Source organism: Sinocyclocheilus grahami, unplaced genomic scaffold (assembly GCF_001515645.1).
Source record: "Sinocyclocheilus grahami isolate Dianchi unplaced genomic scaffold, SAMN03320097.WGS_v1.1 scaffold277.1, whole genome shotgun sequence".
Taxonomy (NCBI): domain Eukaryota; kingdom Metazoa; phylum Chordata; class Actinopteri; order Cypriniformes; family Cyprinidae; genus Sinocyclocheilus; species Sinocyclocheilus grahami.
Genome location: NW_015505456.1, coordinates 975,631 through 998,195, shown reverse-complemented (window position 1 = coordinate 998,195; position 22,565 = coordinate 975,631). Strand labels below are relative to the sequence as shown.

At 35.3% G+C, this 22,565-nt stretch overlaps 1 protein-coding gene across 2 annotated transcripts; it reads left to right on the top strand.

Annotated features, from left to right (window-relative positions):
* Positions 1-242: 242 nt before the first annotated feature.
* On the top strand, positions 243-19,052 carry wdr47a (WD repeat domain 47a). Of its 2 annotated transcripts, none has more exons than XM_016291819.1 (15): positions 243-411; positions 1,660-1,826; positions 2,549-2,632; positions 2,923-3,007; positions 4,189-4,979; positions 6,186-6,303; positions 8,185-8,366; positions 11,459-11,701; positions 11,908-11,968; positions 12,868-13,025; positions 13,559-13,728; positions 14,760-14,930; positions 15,031-15,162; positions 16,241-16,459; positions 17,766-19,052. In XM_016291819.1, exons 2-15 carry the CDS (start codon positions 1,669-1,671, stop codon positions 17,906-17,908), a joined length of 2,715 nt encoding a protein of 904 aa, XP_016147305.1. In that variant the 5' UTR covers positions 243-411; positions 1,660-1,668; the 3' UTR covers positions 17,909-19,052. The 2 variants fall into 2 exon arrangements, with proteins under 2 accessions (XP_016147305.1, XP_016147306.1); XM_016291820.1 differs by lacking the exon at positions 243-411 and adding an exon at positions 559-606.
* Positions 19,053-22,565: the final 3,513 nt, after the last annotated feature.

The window sequence follows — 22,565 nt, the reverse complement described above, 5'->3', positions numbered from 1 at the left end:
TATTTGTGTGTTGTTTGTAATCATTTACAATTAATTAGAACATAATAATTCCATCACTTAAACCCAAAACATCTCCATAAACCGCTACTTTCTCGGCTTAGTATTAGTTTACACACATAGCATAATACGCACATAATGCTGCTAATCACAAATCCCCATTAAGCCTCAGTTTGTTGAGTAACACGCAGTTCAGTGCGGGCCTGGGCGGGTTTTGCGGGGGTTCGTGTGCGTGAGCGCGGATTGGTGGAGAGCGCAGAGGAAGCTTGTGCTTGACAACCAGCGAAAGCCAGGGACAACAAGAGCCTCTCTCCCCGAAACACGGAGGAAAAAACACCAGGCAGTGCGTGCTGACACACCCTCAGCGGACCCACACAGGATTTCTGGACTTCGTTTATATGTAGAGATTATCAGGTGAGGGTAAAATCGCTCTTCGCGACGGTTATCGCCGTTGTTTTGAGGATAGGCGAGGCCGGGGGAGGCTGCTGCTGCGCCGCCTGGATGACACACACTCTCCCCCCGCAGCTAGATCAGAACGGCTTCAGTCCGTTCTCACTGGTGCCTGATGGGATGTAATGTGGCTTATTTAGGACATAATCAGTGTAAACGGTTTGATAACGTTAGATGCATTGCAGTGACCTCATGCAGATTCAGCGGTGGGAATTAAGCAAATCTGCGTTTCTCATATTGCATGTTTGGGGGTGGCGTGGTTTAGTGGTTCAAAGAATGAGCTTCTAATACTATAAGGTTAAAGGTTTAAATCCCAAAAAGCAATTCATAATATACTACCATTGTGCTTGTTGTAGAAATGCATGGGTGACCATTAATGTATAGTGCCTATTTTTCCGATTTTCTTTAATAACTTCTACAAATCTACCTGTCATTTTTTGTAGATTAAACATATATAGTTGTGTATCTCAAATTAAGAGCATTGTTAAAGGAATAATATTATTGTGTTAATATCTAATATTAATAAATAGTTTTCTCATTCGTATACTACTAATTCCTTTAGCTATCAAGAATAATGTATGTTTTTAAAACAAAAATGTAAGTGGTATTTTCATTAGAATTATTTGAAATGATTTGAAATGGGTTAAGTTGGATGTGTGATGTGATTGGATGTGATATTTTGTTTTGGTAGAATGTCAGGTCACCTCCCATGCTTTTGTGTGTTTACATTAGCATTTTCTGGTATGTTGACTTTTCTTTGTCATGACATTGGTTTGGTATTTTAATTAGAACGGTTGTTACTTCTTCACTTGTAGTGTTCAAGCGCTAGAGTGTTTTATAGCTACATCAAGGGATTTATAAAATGAAGTAATAAATAATAAAGTCCCATTAGCAGTACATTTGTTACAGTGTCTTTGTTAACATTATGTAATAAAAATACAACTGTTCACAATTTGTCAGGGTGGACAATTGGAAACATTGTCATAAGCACTGTGATAAGAGGAGCCCTAAAGTCCTATATTTTATAGCCTAACCTTAGATCTGGGGAGGGAAAATACCCATAAAAATGATTTCTAAATTCATGTTTTTTTTTAATTTAGCCTAAGCAATGGCCTGATGACCATTGGTTGATTAAGAAAGTGTATATCATAGCTGTTTATAGGTAAAACCATCTGCTAAATGATGCATTTGTTCTTATTCTTTCTGCGAAAGCTTGCCACCATGACGGCTGAGGAGATCATAAATGTAAAGGAAGTGGAGATCATCAAGGTGATGCTGGACTTCCTGAACACGCGCAAGCTGCACATTAGCATGCTGGCCCTGGAGAAGGAGAGCGGGGTCATCAACGGCCTGTACTCAGACGACATGCTCTTCCTCAGGTTTGATCCATAAGCACCTTATACTCAGGCTGAGGTTAAACCAAAAACCTAATGTGGTGGCGTTGTGAGCCAATCATATAATGCACGAGCCGGCATGTTATGAAGTGCCATTTTTAATTTTTTTATTTTTCACTTTACCATCCCTCCTCCCACATAACCATTTTTTATGTAATGGTTGAGTTTGAGTTTTTAAAGCAGTTTTACTCTGCATTGATGTGATAAAATTGAGTTGCATTTGTTTCACCATTACTATTAAACTCAAGTAAGAGTATAGACAATTTTGATTAGTTTCAAATCGAACGACAGCCCATGGCTCACTTGTATTCCTTTGAGCGTTACTCATTACTCATTGAATAAGTGCACGAGAGTTTGGGTCCCTTTTCAGAAACCGGGCCCATTATAAACAAAGGTTTATAAAGGCTTAACTCCAGAATACAGTTAGGAATAGACTGATAATAAGGCAAACTCAGAGTTTCATCACCATGTTAAACTTACTGAACTTGGATGTAGTATGTTTTATATTGTCTCTGATGTACTATTTGAGTGTAATACAATGTTAATAAATACCAGTCAGATAATGAAATGTTGATTTGAACCTCATGTTTTCATGGAAAATGTTTCTTTGAATGTAGTCTAAACTTGTCTAAATTGTTAGTCGTGGAAGGTGGTATTATTATTGTACTATTATAAGTCAAATTGTCTTTCATCGCTCTCTCATGCAGGCAGCTCATTCTGGATGGACAGTGGGATGAGGTGTTACAGTTTATTCAGCCTCTTGAGTGTCTGGATAAATTTGACAGAAAAAGGTGAGAGATCAGCTCAGAATCTTTCTAGAATTGCACCTCGTATCTCGTAGGAGTTTACTTGCATTTGAATGTAAAGAAAAGAAACTTTGTCTTCTACACATTAGAATTTTAAAGTATGATTTTGTTCATTAACACTAAGTTTTTAAGAGCTCACTGAATATAGCAATATAAAAGCAGCAATATTACCCAAATTAAGAGCAGTCCAAATTCTTTATATGAATATTTCAATAAAACGAGGCACTGTTGGTTTAACTTCACATATATTGCTGCATTTTTCCATGTCATCTCAGGTTCCGCTACATTGTTTCGAAACAGAAGTTTCTGGAAGCTTTGTGTGTGAACAACGCTATGTCTGCCGAGGATGAGCCACAACATGTGAGTATCATCAGTGTCATCATGACATCCTACACAGAAATGGTGCCATGTTGTCAGATGAGTTGTCACATGTGATGTTTGATTCATTTTATTTGTCATTATGTGGCATTGCTTTTTTAATTGCTTTTATTTGTACAAGCACCAAATCAGTATTTCAGAATGGTTTCTAAAAGATCATGTGACACTGAAGAATAGAGTAATGTCTGCTGAAAATTCAATTTCGCATGACAGAAATAAATTACATTTTATGTTACATATAAATGTATCAAAAATAGAAAACAGTTGTTTAAATTGCAATAATAATTCACAGTATTCCTGTTTTGTTATATTTTGATCAAATAAATGCAGCCATGGTGAGACTTCTTTCAAAAAAGATCTTACCAACCCCAAACTTTTAAACAGCGGTGTATAGTAATTATCTTGATAATAATTAATAGTAATGCAAACCAAACAAGATATACAATATATTATTTCTTGAAATATAGCAGAAGATAAAGAAACATACATGCAAAGTCACTTTAGTTTTAGTGCTGTCAAACGATTAATCACGATTAATCGCATCCAAAATAAAAGTTTTTGTTTGCATAATATATGCTATGTGTACTGTGTTTATTTATTATGGATATATATAAATACACACACATACAGTGTATATTTTCATGTATATATTTATATTATTATATTTAATATTTTATATAAATAAATTTTAGGCTGTCAAACGATTAATCACGATTAATCGCATCCAAAATAAAAGTTTTTGTTTGCATAATATATGCTATGTGTACTGTGTTTATTTATTATGGATATATATAAATACATACAGTGTATATTTTCAAAATATTTACATGTATATATTTATATTATTATATTTAATATTTTATATAAATAAATTTTAGTATATAAACATATATTTTTCTTAAATATGTACATGCATGTGTTTGTATTTATTTATACTTAAATATACACAGTACACTCATATATTATGTAAACAAAAACTTTTATTTTGGATGCGATTAATCGCGATTATATATGGTTTCTGTTACTCTTATTTTACTGGCATTTTGATCTTGATCTTGAGAGTATTGTTTCCAAAAAACCATGGTAACTCCATGTGAAAAACTGATTAGAGCTTGTTTGCAAATGGCTCTGGCTTCTCTCTCATTCTGCCTCTCTGTGTTCAGTTGGAGCTGACCATGCAGGAGGCTGTGAAATGTCTGCATGCTCTGGAAGAGTTTTGTCCATCTAAAGAGGACTACAGCAAGCTTTGCCTTCTCCTGACGCTGCCCCGCCTCACCAACCATGCCGAGTTCAAGGACTGGAACCCGAGTACAGCACGCGTGCAGTGTTTTGAGGAGGCCTGCGGCATGGTGGCGGAGTTTATTCCTGCTGACCGAAAGCTGGGTGAGGCTGGGTTCCGCGCCAGCACCAACCGTCTATTCCAGCTTCTCATTAAAGGCCTTCTGTATGAATGCTGCGTCGAGTTCTGCCAGAGCAGAGCTACTGGAGAGGAGATCACAGAGAGTGAGATTCTTCTGGGAATAGACATGCTGTGCGGGAACGGCTGCGATGATCTCGACCTGAGCTTGCTTTCTTGGCTCCAGAACCTGTCGCCCAGCATCTTTTCTTGCGCCTTTGAGCAGAAGATGCTCAATATCCATGTGGATCGGCTTGTTAAACCCGCCAAGGCCGCTTACACAGACCTCCTCACTCCACTCATTAGCAAGCTCTCCCCATACCCTGCTTCCCCTCTTTGGCGCCCACAGTCTGCAGACACCTACATGACACGCTCTCTGAACCCGGCGCTGGATGGCCTGTCCTACGGTCTCTCTGGCCAAGAGAAGAGAGCAGCGGGAACGGACGGAGGTAAAACTTCACCCATGTCACACTCGTTTGCTAATTTTCAACACCTGAACCGCAGTGTGATGATGGAGAATTCGGGATTTCACAGCATCTTTGAGGAGTCACCGGAAAGGTAAACATCACCCGATATACCTGAAATATCTGCATTTGAGTTTAAGGTGGCGGACCCTTTTAAAACAAACTCCAGAATACTATAACCTGTACATATTTAATATGATCGATGGCACTATTTGGATAGTACTATTACAGTGCAAATTAGCTGATTTTTAGCTTATTCAGTGCAAAGCTGAGCTGTAATTATTAAAACCACGATGTCTTTAAATAAAAAAATGTCATTTTTATTATTATTATTTTAGTTATTTATTTTAGTTTACACTATTTGTCAAAAGTTAAGAATAATTAATATTTTTAAATATTTTTTAAACTAGTTTCTTATGCTCACCAAAGCTGAGTAAATAAAAAATTTACAATTTTCATTAGCTATTATTTCAGTCTTCAGTGTCAGATGATTCTTAAAAAATTATTCTAATATGCTGATTTTCTGCTCCGTTATTATCAGTTGTTACTGGTGCTGAAATATTAATAATGGTTATTATTATTATAAAAACTGTTTTTACTGCTTAATATTTTCTGTGAACACCATGATATTTTATTTGATGAATAGAAAGTTAAAAAAACAGCATTTATTTGTAACATTATTACATTATTATTATGTCTTTACTGTAATTTTTCAGTGCGTCCTTGCTGAATAGAAGTATTGATTTTTTTTTTTTAGCTTTCTTACCCCCAAATTTTTAATGCTAGTGTATCACGGTTTTGACAAAAATATTAGGCAGCAGAAATGTTTTCAACTATTTTTTTCTTGAGCAGCAAATCAGCATATTAGAATGATTTCTGAAGGATAATGTGACACAAATGTCTAGACTAGAGAAATAGCTTTGCCTTCTAGGAATAAATTACTTTTTAAAATATATTACAAAACAGTTATTTTGACTAGTAAAAATATTTCACATTATTAATATTTTACTGGATTTTTTATAAAATAATGAGTCTATGAGTGAGCATAGGAGACTTATTTCAAACCCCTTTTTTTAAACATTTTAATTATTCCAAACTTTTGAAGGTAGTGCATATGTATTGTTAGTTGTTGCATTGTGTTATTGTTTAAAACACCCTGTGACAATATGCCACTGTGCATATTCAATTCTGAGATGGGTGTGGCAGAACAGAATGACTCGAAAGCACAATCTTTTCAGAAAAAAATAATTACAAAGGTGAGGTGTGTGTCTAAAGTAATGTGGACTCTCTGGTCTTGCAGCTCCAGAACTGAAACTCCATCTGATAAAATGATGAGCTCACCCAGTCCTCAAAACTCTCGCCCAGTCTCTGCCCCGGGTCAGGATGCCCCAGACCCTGGTTCTGCAGAGAAGAATGAGGTACTTTGCTGGTCAATGAATCCATTGATATTTCCTGAACATTAGATCAAGCACTCAATACGTTTCTGTTAATGATGTCCTTTATTTGAATTGAACAGTATTAAAATAAACACCAGTAAACGACACCCCTAATAAATTGTTCACTAAATTTAACAAAATAAAAAAAATTATAATTGAAAAAGTAACATGATGCCAAACAAATTATATTTCAATATTTAGCATTCAAGTTGGATCATTTTTAGTGACTTTTAGTGAAATTTTAGTTTTACAGCATGCTTTATAATTATATGTCTGAGCTGTAGAAGTTTTCATGTTTTCTCTCCTCCATCAGAAACAGCCTGTATCCCTGAGCAGGGTCATAAATAACTGGCAAGCTCAGCTTCCACTTTATCACTGCATAGTTGCAGAGGGCTTAGATTGACTGTCGCCAAGCTACTGTTGCTAGGCATGTGTTTGTGGGGGTATGTCACTAGAAATATTCTAGAATGTTGATTGATAAATTCACATTATTTTTGTGCAAAGAGTTTAAGTATGTTGACCTTTACAGATTTCTCTTGTTTGAAGGGCTCTAGAAAGTTGACTGTCAGAGGTTGTGGTGAAAAGAGTTCTAGAATATTCACCATTAGTGACTGTTGTGAATAGAGTTCTGGAATGCTGACATTTAGTCTGTTGTAAGAAGTTAAAATTGAAATGTTGAGCTATAGAGCAGCATTATTTAGTATCATTAGATGCTTTTGTAATTTGTATTCATATTTATATTTTCAGTTCTTATTTTACTTTTAGTTAAAGTTTTATTTTTGGTAGGCATTTTTGTCATGTTATAAGATTTAAAAATAAATATGTCTATATAGTTTAGTACATCAAGTTAATGTAAATGAGATGTATTGCCTTAGGGACTAGTTAAAATAAAATAAATGTAAGTTTATTTTATTATAATATAAAAAAACATTTTTATTTCAAGTATAAGTTTTCTGGTTGCAGTTTTTAACTATAAAAACCTTGCTATGGATGTGATTTGTATATATTTTTTTAATCAAGAGTTCTGGACTTTTTAACTGTAATCTTTGTTATGAGTCTGATTGTGTGTAATCAGGACCATTAAATGAACAGCCATTCAGCTTCATGCTTTCCCTCTGCTCTGTTTGCCCTGTTACACACAGCCCTGTTCTCTTTAGGTCACTTTCTATCAGGAAACCCACCCATCTTCCTTTTCTCTGTGATCTCACACAAACATACAGAGGATTATTAGTTATGACAAGCATTTACTGTCCTTTAGTCCATATCCTGTGGTTTACAGAAAGCTGCTGTGGTCATTCCAGCTGTGATATGCTCTCCTTGACTCTGGGAATCTATTTTTTTTTTTATTATATGCCTAAATATTGTTAATAAGGCTTGCTAAAATTATTTGGAAAGTTATTATAACAAATAAAACATCAGCTACGTGTATATCAACACTGTATTTGGATGTAATAGGCACATTTATATTTTACATCTACTTTGATGTTTCATCCAAATGCTTTGGATATTTTTAAAGAAATATGTGGTTTGTTGCCAATGGTCAGTAGTCTAGATGTGTTGATATCTCGGATTACAGAAAGTGAATTGCAGTGGCTCTGAGCTCTGTGACAACATCACACAGTTTCCTGTCTGGGTTTTTAATCTGTGGTAGTAATCACTGTGGAGCTGTGATGTGCTAAATCTGTTCATCAGACCAGAAAGTGTCTACTCATAAGCTTTTAGTGTGAAATGAGAGTAAGGTGGTGTGTTTTTCTGAAAACGGCCATCTGTGGGCACCATAGAATGCTTTAGAGGCACAGCGTTTAGCATACCTCTTTCTCATTTACATCTCAGCACAGCTTTGTCTCCTCTGTTTCTGTATAGTTGCGGGACTCCACAGAGCAGTTTCAGGAATATTACCGCCAGCGTTTGCGTGTGCAGCAACATCTGGAACAGAAGCAGCAGCAGCGGGAACTCTACCAGCAGATGCTGCGAGAGGGCGGAGTCCAGCAGCATGAGGCCCCGCCCACCGCCAATCACAACCTCACAGAAACCTTCCTTACCAGGTCAGCCATGCTCCACGTCACCACTAACATCACATCCAAAGGTCAGCATTTGTTCTAGAGCTGCACTGACATGCATCACACCAGCTGAAGTTTACAAACACAAAGACACAAGGTGAAATCTGATGCTGCTAAAAGCAAAAGGAAAGGATGCAGAGAAAAAGGCAAGGCAGGTTGAATATAAAATGAAAGGCTAATGAGATGTAGATGAGAATGACCTCAGGGTTTTACAGATGGTACAGCAGGCTACCAGGGAACTGGGTGGAGAATTCCCTAAGGAAAACAAACACATATACACACACATACTCTTAGACCGGTTTTACATTTGCCTACTTTCGACTCCCATTTACATAGTGATTTATTTATTACCAAGCAAGGTAGTAGCTTGCATTCGTGCTTCCAAAGACAAATTGTCTCCTCCAGCCTGACAAGTAGGCTGTACCATTTTTTTTAATAATACCTGAAATTCATATTTTTATCAAATATATACAGTATATATATACAATATACAGTGGAGTAGTGTATGGATAGTCTGTGGAGTAGTTTATTATTTAGGATTTTTCCTAAATTAATACATAATTTAGTTTTTACAGAAAACAACAGTATTATAAATATAAAAATTTGAATACATTTTTTTTTTAATGTTTTATTTGGTTTGTTTTCTTTTGCTTTAGTGACAGCACTCGATATGATGTTAAAGCTTTACAAAATCCTATTACTTTCTAGTTCTAGATTGAAGTTATATTTTAAATCTTGTGTTTTTAGTGTGGATTTTTGAACCCTGCTGTCCTTATAATATTTTGTGAGTTATTAGTAGACTGTAAGCCTCCATTTTGCCGGGTTTTCATCCCGCTCGATGGCCCTTGAATCACAGACATGTGGGTTTCTTTCTGTGTGTCAATAAATAATGGAAAGAGTCTAAGAGATGAGAGATTCATCAAGATTAAGGAGAGGTTGAAGCCTAAACAAAATTATTTTAGATTATTTAAAAAAAAAAAAGATTTTAATAAATCCGTCCCTCTTTACAAATCAGACTCCAAATGTGTCAGTAATCCTCTCTGAAAATCTGCCTTTTGGAGCATATTTATTGATGTTGTGTGTCACTCAAATGATTTTTGTCCTACCCCTTACAAGAAAGTTAGTTTATTTAATGGTGCAAACACTGAAATCTGAGAATCACTGAACTCATTTTAGGACCCTCTTCTCTTGTTCGGCTTTGATACTTCTCTAGATCTTCTGTTGCTGTGGTTACGGTGCACTTGTAAAACAGAATCATAACAAAGGGAGGTTTTGGAACCATGCCGTGCTGTTCCACTGGTGATGTCATCATCATTAAAGGCCACAGCCATAAATAATGCAGTGTGTCAGAGGGGATGGGAGGGCAGAAGAAACACTTATTGTTCTGTCAACAGAAGCCTTGCTGGCAGTGAGGACAAGTTTAGGAGTTTACTATAATGCCACAGAAATTAAATTTAAAATAGATTAAAAACTAATAAAAATGTGTGTTCTGGCCTTATGCCACCTGCTTCAGGGGATTTTCAGGGGGAAACCCCCTTGACCACTGGGAAATGACCAGTTGTTGTAATGGTGGGTGGTGTTTGGCAGAGATTAAGATGAATTTCAAATGAAAGGCTAATGAGATGAATCTCAGGCCTCTACAGATGGTGCCGCGAGCAGCTATGCACCCTAAAGTGGGTGAAGAAATCCCCCCAAAAAACACAAATACATTTTACAAGCTATATGCACTTAGATGTGTGTGTAATGAAAAAAGTATTTCATCAGTCCAGGGGCATAAAAAAAAGCCCATATTTTGATACTATTTTTAAAAATATATTATTTTGGATATCAATAGATATTAATCGTCTTTATCTGGAGAGTTGTTCACAAGCTGCACATGCAATAAAGAGCTGCATTGTTGCAGACAAACAGAAGAAGGCTTCTGCAAGTATTATTTCCTACATTGGATTGTTGCCAAATATCCACTTAATCCAGTGCTCTCTTTGTTTTCTATTAGGGATGTCAACGATTCATCGAAAATTAATTAATTGACGATAAGAGATGTAATCGATTAAAGCTATTGTTGATCGATTAAGCAATTTAATTTGGGGGTGCGTGCGGCTCATGTGCAAAACACATGCAAGCGACTGTGAGTAACGGGGCTGGATCTTTTGCGAAAACTAGTAAACATAATTTACTAATGTACAAATTATGCTTTTAATGTGATACAAACTTTAAAAGTACATTAAAATAGGAACAATGCAAAGTCCTTTAACATGGAAAGCAGTAGAAATTTAGCAACTACGTTATGTTTAATTATAATTTTAAAATTTGCCACTATCCTAGGTGTCTATCCATTTGCCCATTTGTCAGTAAGAATTTGTACTCCTTGTACAAGTGTACAAGTCATGTACAAGTCAGAATAAGCATGTTTGAATTTTTACATAAATATTGTGTTACACTGAATGACAATGTAACATTATTTCAACCAAATTTTAACATTTTATTCTCCAAAAACTTATTTGAAACCTTAAAAGTAGACACTTTACTTACATTTAATGTGCTTTCTATGGACATATAATCACTTTTGTCAATTTCTTTTGATGTGGACATCTTAACGTCTTTGACCCACATACATGTTTCTTTATAGTATGCTTGTTACAAGTGTTTCGGATTAAACCCTTGAATAAAAAGGTCCACGGCACAGTGACAAATTGTATATCGTGTATATACAAAGTGTATATAAATATTGCAATATACAGTTTCATGGCTGGTAAGAAACGTTTATGGCTGGCAAAGTTTCACTCATTAGGTTTGGCAACAAGTTCATTTTGAACCTTTTTAAAATTCACAAACTCACAAAAAAAAATTTAATGTTGCGGTTACTGACTTGCAGAATCTTCAGAAAGACAAACTCATTTTTTAACTTCAAAATTAGATTTCAATTTAATTAGTATTTGTATGTTTTGAGAAAGCTCCTGGCTTGTGTTGTGTGTGGTATGCATCACATGGTCAGCCCATGGCCATGCCATCCTGAGACTATGACTAGCTCCAAGATGACTCTAAAGCTTCATGTTTTTGTGTGTGTGTGTGTGCAGGTCTATTCAGAGACTGGAGGAGCTAAATGTGGGAATGGATGATTTGGGAGAAGAGGTGCAGGCTCTCTCTCAGCAGTGTAATGGAGGTAGTAATAACAGCAGTGTAGCGAGAGACACTTCAGCCACGCCACAGACACAGGAAGGGTGTGGAGGAGCCAGCGATGTGGTCACCAGCACTCCTCAGAGGTCAGTAGGTCAAGCAGCCTTCCCTCCACCCAGCCAGTCTCCTGAACTACCCCAGAGGTGAGAGTCACACTCAATCATTTTCCTTCATTGAAAGAGTTTGACAATTTTTATATCAGTGCATCCATAATGTAAGATTGTTTTGCGAGCTTTTTGTCATATCAAGTTCCAGTATGTTTTTAAAAGTGAAATTTGCTTTTAATGTTTTTTTAATTACTGTTTGGGTTCTTAAGGGTTTTTTAAAAATAGTTTGTTATTTCCTGCAGTGCCCAGAGAGACAAAACTGGACACAATGACAGTAGTTTGACCTGCTCTAAAGGCCCAGAGGTACAGTGCCTCCTACAGCTCAACATAATAAATCCAATAAAGCCGACTGTATCATATTTGATATGCAAATTTCTAAGTCCACTAAGTTATCAACGTGATCAGTGTTGCTGAAAAATCTGTTTGCAGACAATCTACTACATGCCTTCTGTCAATCTGATTGATAGTTTATACTTTTTTAACAAGTAAAAGGTCTTTTTGGTATAATTTTAAAGTATAATATCATTCTAAAAACACTCCCTTTTGTTTATGGTACACACATATTTTTGTGTATTTGTAAACGTGTAATTTATTATGATTTTTCAAAACATAAGAATACATTTTATATAGTAATTTTTAGAAAAACCTTAGTAAATTTTGAGTATGAAATATGATCCATCAGGCTTAGGAATGTTTATTTGTATGTTTTACCCCTCAATAAAAACTAGGGAGCTTTGATTATAAAGCATTTAAATATATATATATAAAAAATCTATCTTTTAATCTTTTCAAAACATATTATTTTGAGATATAGAGTGATAACTGATATTTATCTGCTTTTTTAAATATATGTTTTAATAAAGATCTCATTGATTTACAAGTTGTCAGAATTTTATCTGAAACTGCACCAAATTGCATGTTTTTGCAAATTGTTCTTTCTGTTTCCTTTATACTAAACTCCTGTTTCATACTAAATGAGCCACTTTTATTTCATATGTCAGGTTATACATTGTTAACATTCACTGAATAACACATTCTGTCTCTCTCTAAAGGCTTTAGTGTTGGTTTAATTACAGCTCTTGAAACTTCTCAGATCAAACACAGATTAGGGATTGGTCTGGATTATTTGGGATTACTTTATCGCCTAATCTTCAAATGAACCCTTCTCACATACAGAATGTGTTTATATGTATGTGTTGCAGAAAGATAAGTCAAAAGCCAAGTTTGTGATGGTCAACACCCTGGAGGATACGCAGGCGGTCCGGGCCGTGGCCTTCCACCCCACAGGGACATTGTACGCTGTCGGCTCCAACTCTAAAATGCTGCGTGTGTGTGCCTATCCTGACACGCTGGACACGAGGTCAGCTGCCCACACTCTGCATTAAAACCCATTTAAATGATCAAACATGTTATAGATGATGGGATACAAGCAAGTGCCTGAAATCGTTATTTCAGCCATACAGCTGTGATTATACACACTAGAAAATGAAAAACCCTATGAAGTGTTTGAGTTCTCTGCTATTAGAAAACATTAATACATATTCCTGTTCTTACTGTGAATGATTTATCAGTGCATGTTATTTGTCTTTGTAATGTTTCGTTAAAATTGTACTTGCTAATTCCAAACCTGTATGAATTTCTTTCTTATGTGGAACACAAAGATATTTTGAAAAATGTTTGGAACCAAAATTATTTGGTTACCAGCATTCTTCAAAATATCTTTTTTATGTATTTTTTAAGTCAGTCATACAGTTTTGGAACAACATGAGGGCGAGTAAGTGATAACAGAATTTTCCTTTTTGGGTGAACTGCTCTGTTAATTCATAGAGAATCAGAATCTTTCAGTTGACCATTAAATGTTGATATACTGTAGTTGTTTTGTTCTTTTTTTAGTGGTTCGGGCACAAGTAGACCTCCTGTAATCTGCTTCAAGAGGAACAAGCATCACAAAGGCTCCATATATTGTGTAGCCTGGAGCCCATGTGGACAACTACTGGCCACCGGCTCCAATGATAAATACGTCAAAGTGCTGCCCTTCAACCCTGAAACCTGCAATGCTACAGGTGATTGCAAACAAATATTCATGAATCTTTAAGCAAGACTCTACAGGCTTTTTTGTCATGCACTGGCCTATTTGAAGATTTTAGGCTATTTGGCTTATCTATTTGCATCTGTAGATTTTAATTACAATTAACATATCTTTTTGCAAAATGTTTTTTTTTCTCCTGCACTGAGGCTGAAATCTTCAGTAGCACTTAATTACTTAAACCAACCATTTCTATTTATATTCTGGAGGTTTTTACTGAGGTGCTTGTTCATGTATCATTCACCTGATTTATATAATATTTTATTCCTAAAAAAATAATAAAATAAATAAAGAATTTAAAAAAAATTAAAGAAATATCTCAAATCCATTCTGTAAAAACCTGTATCTCTAATATGTCAACCAAATAAAACAAGAATTTTTGAATCTGGATTTATCATTACGTTCAGATTTCTGTTTTGGAAATTATTGCATGGAAATGCAAATTAGTGCATATTTACTTAGATAATGTCATATTTAAGCAAATATTTCAGAGAACTGTGAGCGATGACTTGTGGTACCATCACAGAGAGGCACAAAATCACTTTCCAAATCATTTTTGTTCACCGTTCCTGGCTGGTGGAATGATCTTCCCACCCCTATCCGGAATGCTGATTCCCTGACAATTTTCAAGCGACAGCTGAAAACTCATCTCTTTCATCACCATCTGACTTCATCCTAAAATTTTTTTTTTTTAAAACACTTTTGCTTCTCTTTACTTAATCCCCAGTCTAGCTTGTACTTGGTACTTGGTATTACGAGCACTTCCTGTGTCTATTTGCCTCTTTAAGATGAATCGATTGATGTATTCCCCAAATTGTAAGTCGCTTTGGATTAAAAGCATCTGCTAAATGAATAAATATAAATGTAAACTTGTAATACAAAAAATGTTTACAATTCTTAATGTAATCAATCAACTGGTAAAGTATGGGGATATCTATTAGTTGCATTTTGACTTTTACTTTATGTATTTAAATCCACACACGTCCTCAATGACTCTCTCTGCTTCAGGTCCTGATCTGGAGTTCAGTATGCATGATGGGACTATCAGAGATCTGGCGTTTATGGAGGGTCCTGAGGGCGGAGGGGCCATTTTAATCAGTGCAGGAGCCGGAGACTGTAACATCTATACAACTGACTGCCAGAGAGGACAGGGCCTGCACGCGCTGAGCGGACACACAGGTACACACACACACAAATATATGACTTTATATTATATACACACAGATTCTCGTAAATATGTTCATTCCTAATGTGATTTGTATGTGTTTTCTCTCCTCAGGTCATATCCTGTCTCTGTACACGTGGGGGGGCTGGATGATAGCGTCCGGCTCTCAGGATAAGACGGTGCGCTTCTGGGACCTGCGAGTGCCCAGCTGTGTGAGAGTGGTGGGGACGGCCTTCCAAGGTGCAGGTGGGCTTCACCTGCTTTATTTTACTCTTTAGCACTTTGTCTGCTAAAAAACACCAGTTTCTGGTGTTAGCTGGTTTTACATGGTTTCTAGCTGGTCTACGGCTGATCATTTATGCTTATTGGTTGGTTCAGACTGGTCTAGACGGTTGACCAAGTGCTGGTAAGGCTGAAATGGTCATGGTAAAGCATTTAGGTCAAGCTGATCAGAAATGGTAACAGCTATCATGTTTCAAAAACCAGCTTGAACACCTTGAGCTGGTATGACCTGGTTTTTCCAGCAAGGAAACTGTATATCTGACCTGATTCACTGGAAACATTAAATGGGCGCCATTTTACATACTAATGTGCTTTAATCTGCCATTTTGGTTTTATATTACAAGATTTAAGCCACTTTCAGACCAGTCTTATTTTAGTATCATTGAGAAAATGTAGGTTTTATAAGTATTTTGAATCAGATTTTATTTTTACATGTTGTTTTCATTTTCATTTTAGTTAAACATTTAATAATGTTCTGTGTTTTTGTCATTTTTTAATAACATTTTATATTTATACTTTATTTTATAATCATTTTTTATTTTATTTGTATTCTTTTTAAACTAAATGCAAATGAGAAATGTTGTTAAAGTGATTAAAGTTTTTTGTTGTTGTTGTTTTTTCCTATAATACATTCTAATTGTTCAGCACACAGTGTATGACACTATCCCCCAGTTTCACAGACAAGGCTTAAGCCTAGTCCTAGACTAAAATGTAAATCTGAGCTGTTTCAACTGAAGGAAACTTGCATTGACTGATCTTAAAACAGTAATGTTTTTTTTATAAGGCATGTTTATAAAAATTACTTTAATGTCCTAATTGAACTATAGCCTAATCCTGGCTTAGGCGAAGCCCTGTCTATGAAACCAGATCTATATTGCGTCTTTACATCTTTATGCCCCATTCAGAAGTATTGTGAGAAATTTTTGACTAAATAAAATGAATATAAATCTTGTCTCCTGGGTAACCAGATTTGGACATTAGCAATTGTAATAGTAAGTGTGTGTTTGTTCATGTGGTTTATGTTGTGTGTGTGAATTCACAGGCAGTCCTGTGGCGTCGGTGGCAGTGGACCCGAGTGGGCGTCTGTTGGCATCAGGGCAGGAGGACAGCTCCTGTATGCTGTATGACATCAGAGGCGGGCGCATGGTTCAGACGTACCGGCCGCACTCCAGTGATGTCCGATCGGTGCGTTTCTCCCCCGGCGCTCATTACCTGCTCACGGGATCCTACGACACCAAGGTCATCGTCACTGACCTACAAGGTGAGATCTCAGATGACCCTCAGTTTACCCTGAGTGTTAATGTTCATTTTTCATTGTAGAATTATTGTGTTTTTGTCATTTTTATTTGTTTTTAAATGTATTTTAAATATATTAATTTTAAATATAGATTTTTATTTCAATTTTATTTCTTTCAGTTAAAGTTTATTTTATTTCAAGTAACGAATGTTTTTTTTTTTTTTTTTAGTTTTAGGTAACTGTAATAACCTTGCAACTCAACATCTATTTATTTTACTTTTTTCTAAACTTATTTTTATTTTACATTTTAATTGTATTTTACTACATTTTTACACCTCAAAAGAAACAAGTGTTATTTTAGTGTCAAGACACTATTATAATTTTTATTTTGAATCAGTTTTATTTTTGTATTTTTTCATTTAAATTTTAGTTAGTTTTTTTTTATTTTGTAATTTTTAGTAGTTTTTAAGTTGATATAGCTTTTGTTTATTTTTACTTCCATTTAAGTTTATATTAGTACATCAAGTTACACTAAATGAAAATTAGAATTTATTTTTTACTTGTTTAATTTTTTTTTAATTGTAATTTATTTTACTAGAATAACCTTGCAACTCAACATCTATTTATTTTACTTTTTTCTAAACTTATTTTTATTTTACATTTTAATTGTATTTTACTACATTTTTACACCTCAAAAGAAACAAGTGTTATTTTAGTGTCAAGACACTATTATAATTTTTATTTTGAATCAGTTTTATTTTTGTATTTTTTCATTTAAATTTTAGTTAGTTTTTTTTATTTTGTAATTTTTAGTAGTTTTTAAGTTGATATAGCTTTTGTTTATTTTTACTTCCATTTAAGTTTATATTAGTACATCAAGTTACACTAAATGAAAATTTGAATTTATTTTTTACTTGTTTAATTTTTTTTAAATTGTAATTTATTTTACTAGATTTTTACACCTCCATATAATGCAGCCCCCCTCCCCCCAAAATGACTGTGTAGAAATTCATTTACAATTATTTACATTTTTGCATGGTTGCATGGAGGTAGAAAGAAGAAAACTCGTAATGGAAAAGAAATTGAATAAATTCTGAAAATATTCAGTATTTAGACTGTTTTGCTGATGTTTTTTTTTTTGCATAATTTTCCTCCATGTATTCAATGTGTGACAAAGGGGCAACACAAAATATTTTATCAGGTTTCCCACAGTCAAAAGAAAAGAAAACTAATTACAATAATACATTTTGTAAATATGTATTTTAACATTTTAAGCATTTACAGTATGTTTTAAAGCAATTCAGTTTTGGATGACTGTATGTGTGCACAGGTGACCTGACAAAGCAGCTGCCATTGACCGTTGTGGGAGAGCATGCTGATAAAGTGATTCAGTGCAGGTGGCACACACATCACCTCTCCTTCCTGTCCTCCTCTGCTGACCGCACGGTCACACTCTGGACAGAGGCCACGTAGAGCCAGCTCTGGCCACTAGATAGAAACAGCACATGTATATAAAGTATGTGTGTGCACTGTGCTTCTGTTTTGAGTCTGTTTGTTATGAGTGTGTATTTATTTTGTGTTCCTGGAAGTTGAGTTCTTTATCAGTGAATGGCTGAAATAAGTGCAAAGCCTTTTTATGTACATATTATCTGATTGACTGCCAGTGTGTCTGATGGCCCTGAGCCACATTGGGATGAGATGCTTTGCTGTGTGCTTGCTTATGTATGTGCTTCCCATTCAATAACCTTTATCAAACACTGAACCGTCCCTCCACACAGACTCAGTGGTGTCATATGATCTATACTGTGGCCTTCCTCTCTGTGTGTCCGCTTTCCACACATCTGTACTTGCCTGTTTGAATCTAGCCTCTGGAAATAGATGCAGTATTCATTATCTGAGTCATTTTTGATGTATCATTGCAAACCATATGAATGCAACCTGTTTGAGTGAAAGATGTACAGGCAGTCCAATGCTTGCCTGAAAATGAACATTATTATGACCTGCTGCAAATACTGTTTAGAAATTCAGCTGCTCGTGCAAATATCAAATGCAACGTTGTTAATGTAAACTGCCTTTGTAAATGCTGTCAAGTAAGTCTCATTTAAAGTGGTTAATGTTTGAATTATACTCTTTTTGCTTGAAACAGTCTGCAGCCCTTGTGAGTGCCTCTGAATTGATGGCATGATTCAAAGTATTGAATTTTTGAATGTAGATGAAGGGAATCTGTGTCCTATAAATGTCAGTCTATACATAGTGCTAAAACCATCAAATGAAATGTTTTGGACGTTGGCACATAGGTTTGTTAAACAGGTGAAATCGTTTGATACTATGATCTTGCACTTTTCCTGTTTTGTTTCAATAGCACTTTGTTTTTGAGTAGTTTATGTTGTATGTTTTCTAATGATGTAGATTTTATTATTTAATCTTAAGTTTTTGTTGTTACTGATGTTATTAATTTTAAAACGAAGCCAAACTAACATGTTGACACATTTATATGCTGAAGCAGCACTCATTTGAAGTCATGTAGTGAAATATTGTGTTGTTCCTGTAATCTTTTCTAAATCACATTTGGACATCAGTGACTACAGTAAAGGCTGGTGGGACAAGTCTGAATAAATAACCCTGATATCCACCAGTGTGAGATGTAACATTATGCAACAATATGATTAGGATAAAAAAGTGGGGTTTGAAATGGATTTTTTATTCAACACTGACTTTTCAATATAACTGGTGTGTGTTTGCATGTGTATTACAATAGCATCATGATAATAAAACTGAATAACGTGCACGTGTGTGTGTGTGTGTTTACTCATGTTTGTTAATGTCAGACTCAGACCTAGTAATTTGCCATAAGATTGAACTTGAAAATGTAAAAACATTTAGAGACGCCCCTCAGTTTGTTTTTCTCTTCCAAGACCTATATATAGGCATACTTAAATTAAAAGAAAACATTAAAAAAAGCTATAACATATTTCCTTGATGTTACAACTAACCCGAGACTGAACTAGCTCACCTTACAGCTAACAGCCAACATTAGCACTAACAACTTGCATGGAAAATATCTACACAAGATACATAATTACAATAAACATAATTTAAAGTCCCCATGAAATCAAAATGTAAGTTTTTTGGGTGTTAGTATCAATATGTTAGTCTTAGGTTATCTATAAGGCAGTGTGCTCCAAAACAGTGACACAATTCGCATTTAGAAGATATAAGCATTCAAAGCTTGCAGTTCGTCACTTCTGCCAAAACGGCTCAACGATTTTTTTGACGTCACATCGTACTTCAGCTTCTCATCAAACTTTCTGTCCAATCAAATGCTCTCTAGAATCCGAAGCGCCCGCCCCCTACACTATAAAATAGACGCTGAAGCCGCGGCTGAAATCGGTCACTTGTCCATAGAATTAGTATTTTCTGTACAGTGAATGGCACGCAGTGCACCCATACTAAGGTTACCTGACGCAAAAAGTTGAATGCCACCGGCATTTATCGATACTAAGGTGTGTTTTATTGTACGATTTTTTTTGCTGTTAAATTAACAAAATCACTGGTAAATATGCATTGAGTAGGATAGAACTATTTTCCTGCTCATCTGGACACGCAAATGTTGACAGAAGTTTAGACGGAACTAATCAAGTTTAGACTTCCCTAATGCTCGGGAAGTCGTGGCCTAATTCAGTTGACAACAGCCGGTCACTGGCAGTCCCTAATGAAAATTAACCATGGTTTTACTAAAGTGACCATAGTTCAACTGTAGTATTTATAGATTTGAGTCTAATAAGTTACGATTAAGGCATATTGAATGTCAAAATGTGTTTTAAACAAAGTTAAGTGCTTATCATTACCCATTTTACTCTTAGTAATTTAATAATTTAATATATTTCATAATGTAAAAGTTTAGTTCAGAAGTATCGAATCGATATCGACGATACTGCCTTGAAAAATATCGGTATCGTATCGAAAACAAAATAAGTGGTATCGCCCATCCCTACTCTGAACGGCTCTAGCCCAAGCTGTGATATAAACGAACGCTATTGGCTATTTTAAAAAGGGGCGGGGCTGCTTGATATGTCCCGCCCTGTCTTCCTGTTTCAGTTAAAATGACGTCAACACATAGCGTAACTCTGCGTGTTTCTAAGCATTTCAGGGGACCTTAACTTTGATGAGTTTAACTACAAAGCAGGGACTGCCATCACAAAAATAAATGAAGCATAAAAAGTTACTTTTTTTAACCTCAAAATTAGTTTTTCTCCTCTAAAACCTGCTGTGTCTGCCACAGGGCTCTACTTCCTCACATATGGAATAAGGACAAAACTGAGAATGTGTGAAGTGAATTATAGGTGATTTGTAACTTGTTCCTTATTTGGGAAGCTGGATGTGTTACAACCTTCCCCGGTCTCCCCCTCTCTCTCTCTCTTAGTTATAATTTGACATTTTTAACATAGCCAGATATTATAAAAACAATTAATTAAAATACATTAAAAGTGGCAATGTGAAGACTATTCAAAAGTTCACTTCCCCTGTTTTCTCTGCATTATTCCGGATGTTCCTAAATTCGTTAAACCACCTGTTAATAAAGAAGAGAGAGGGAGAAAAAGGAGGGGTAAGACCTGTCTGGACTCAACAGAAAGACAGAGGGTGTTTTCTAACAGTTGCCTGCTTTTGTTTATGCTTCATCACGAATTCCTTTACCCTTGTAGTCCTAACATTCATGTCATTAATTGGGCCTTTAAATCAAGAGAAGCTAATGTATACATTTAAGCATGCATACTTCGCATATAAGTAAGACATATTTAAAACATAATATCAAGAGAGAGAGATGGATACAGAAGGAGGGATTCAGAGAGAATGCGTTGTATATATAAGAATGAGAGAGGGAGAAAAAGGAGGGGTAAGACCTGTCTGGACTCAACAGAAAGACAGAGAGTGTTTTCTAACACCACCTTCAACCGGTGTTGTCATCTTAGCAGTTTTGTTGCTAAATTTAGCAACTTTTCTGACTACCCCAGCAACTTCCTCTTCCAAAGCATGCAACAGATGTAGCTATTTTTTAAATGTATTTGGCAACTTTAAGCAACTTTTGATAAGTGATTCAAACTATAAAAAGGCACACATTTTCCACCTAAATTACACAAAAAAAGGAAACCAAAGATGCCTAGCAGTACACATTATGTGAATTAAGTTAGCTGCTATCTGCAATTGTTTAATAATAATTTAATACTTGTTCATTTATGATACACGTTGTTAGTAGCTTGTACCTGTAATTGTTTTGTTTACTATCTAATAAAAAAAAAACTTTAACTGTAATCGTTCAAAAATGTGTAAGTGTTTAATAATTCAATGTTGTATTTATAATTAGTTATTTATATTTCATTATATATTTCATTTATATTATTTAACAAACAAATCTAAATTCACATTTTTGCATCGTGATTACGTAATAGGCGTCATTTAGCGACTTTTAGCAACAAATCGACCTTTTTTCCCCCTCTATTTCTATGTAATGTAAACCCACTCATTTATTTGTGTTATCTTTTTGGATGTCTTGTTAAAGTTGTAAATGTTGCATGTTATGTCTTTAATGTCTAATAAAAAATAAAAAAAGCAACAAATCGACCTTCTTTTAGCAACTTCACCTGAAAATCCAGTTGGCAAAACTGACCACACCCATCCTAGAAAATATGTTCTACACTCACAGAAACCCAGCACCGAGGAAATATATGTTCCTTTGGACTTCGATGTTGGATGTTCTATAGGCTGGACGCGATGTCAGATCACGGTAAGGTAGAACATTATATTGAGTTTTAAACGCTCAAGTCTTCTCCTTGAGTTTGCACTTTCTGCAGGACTCGAGCATCGCGTCCGTTATATCTTGTTAGCATAAGCATAAGCGAGTGCATTGAAAACAAAACGAGAAAAAAATGTTGTTAACAATAGGTTTTGATTTATTATTTAATAAAGTTACGTCTTACTCTGTCCCCCTTTTTGTTCAGTTCATGTCCTGCGAATAGACTGAACATTTTTTCTTTGGATTGCAACTCACAGGGTATGGAGATTATGCCCACTGTCTTTTTTTTTTAAAGCAGGCTTACATCTGTTTCTGTGTGTGTGTGTGTGTGTGTGTGTG

What these genes read in the sequence shown, in the direction of transcription:
- wdr47a (XM_016291819.1), top strand. Translation starts at nt 1,669, where the DNA reads ATGACGGCTGAGGAGATCATAAATGTAAAGGAAGTGGAGATCATCAAG. An exon ending in TTTGAGGAGTCACCGGAAAG is followed by an intron (nt 4,980 to 6,185) that starts GTAAACATCACC and finishes CTGGTCTTGCAG; the next exon opens with CTCCAGAACTGAAACTCCAT. An exon ending in GACGGCCTTCCAAGGTGCAG is followed by an intron (nt 15,163 to 16,240) that starts GTGGGCTTCACC and finishes GTGAATTCACAG; the next exon opens with GCAGTCCTGTGGCGTCGGTG.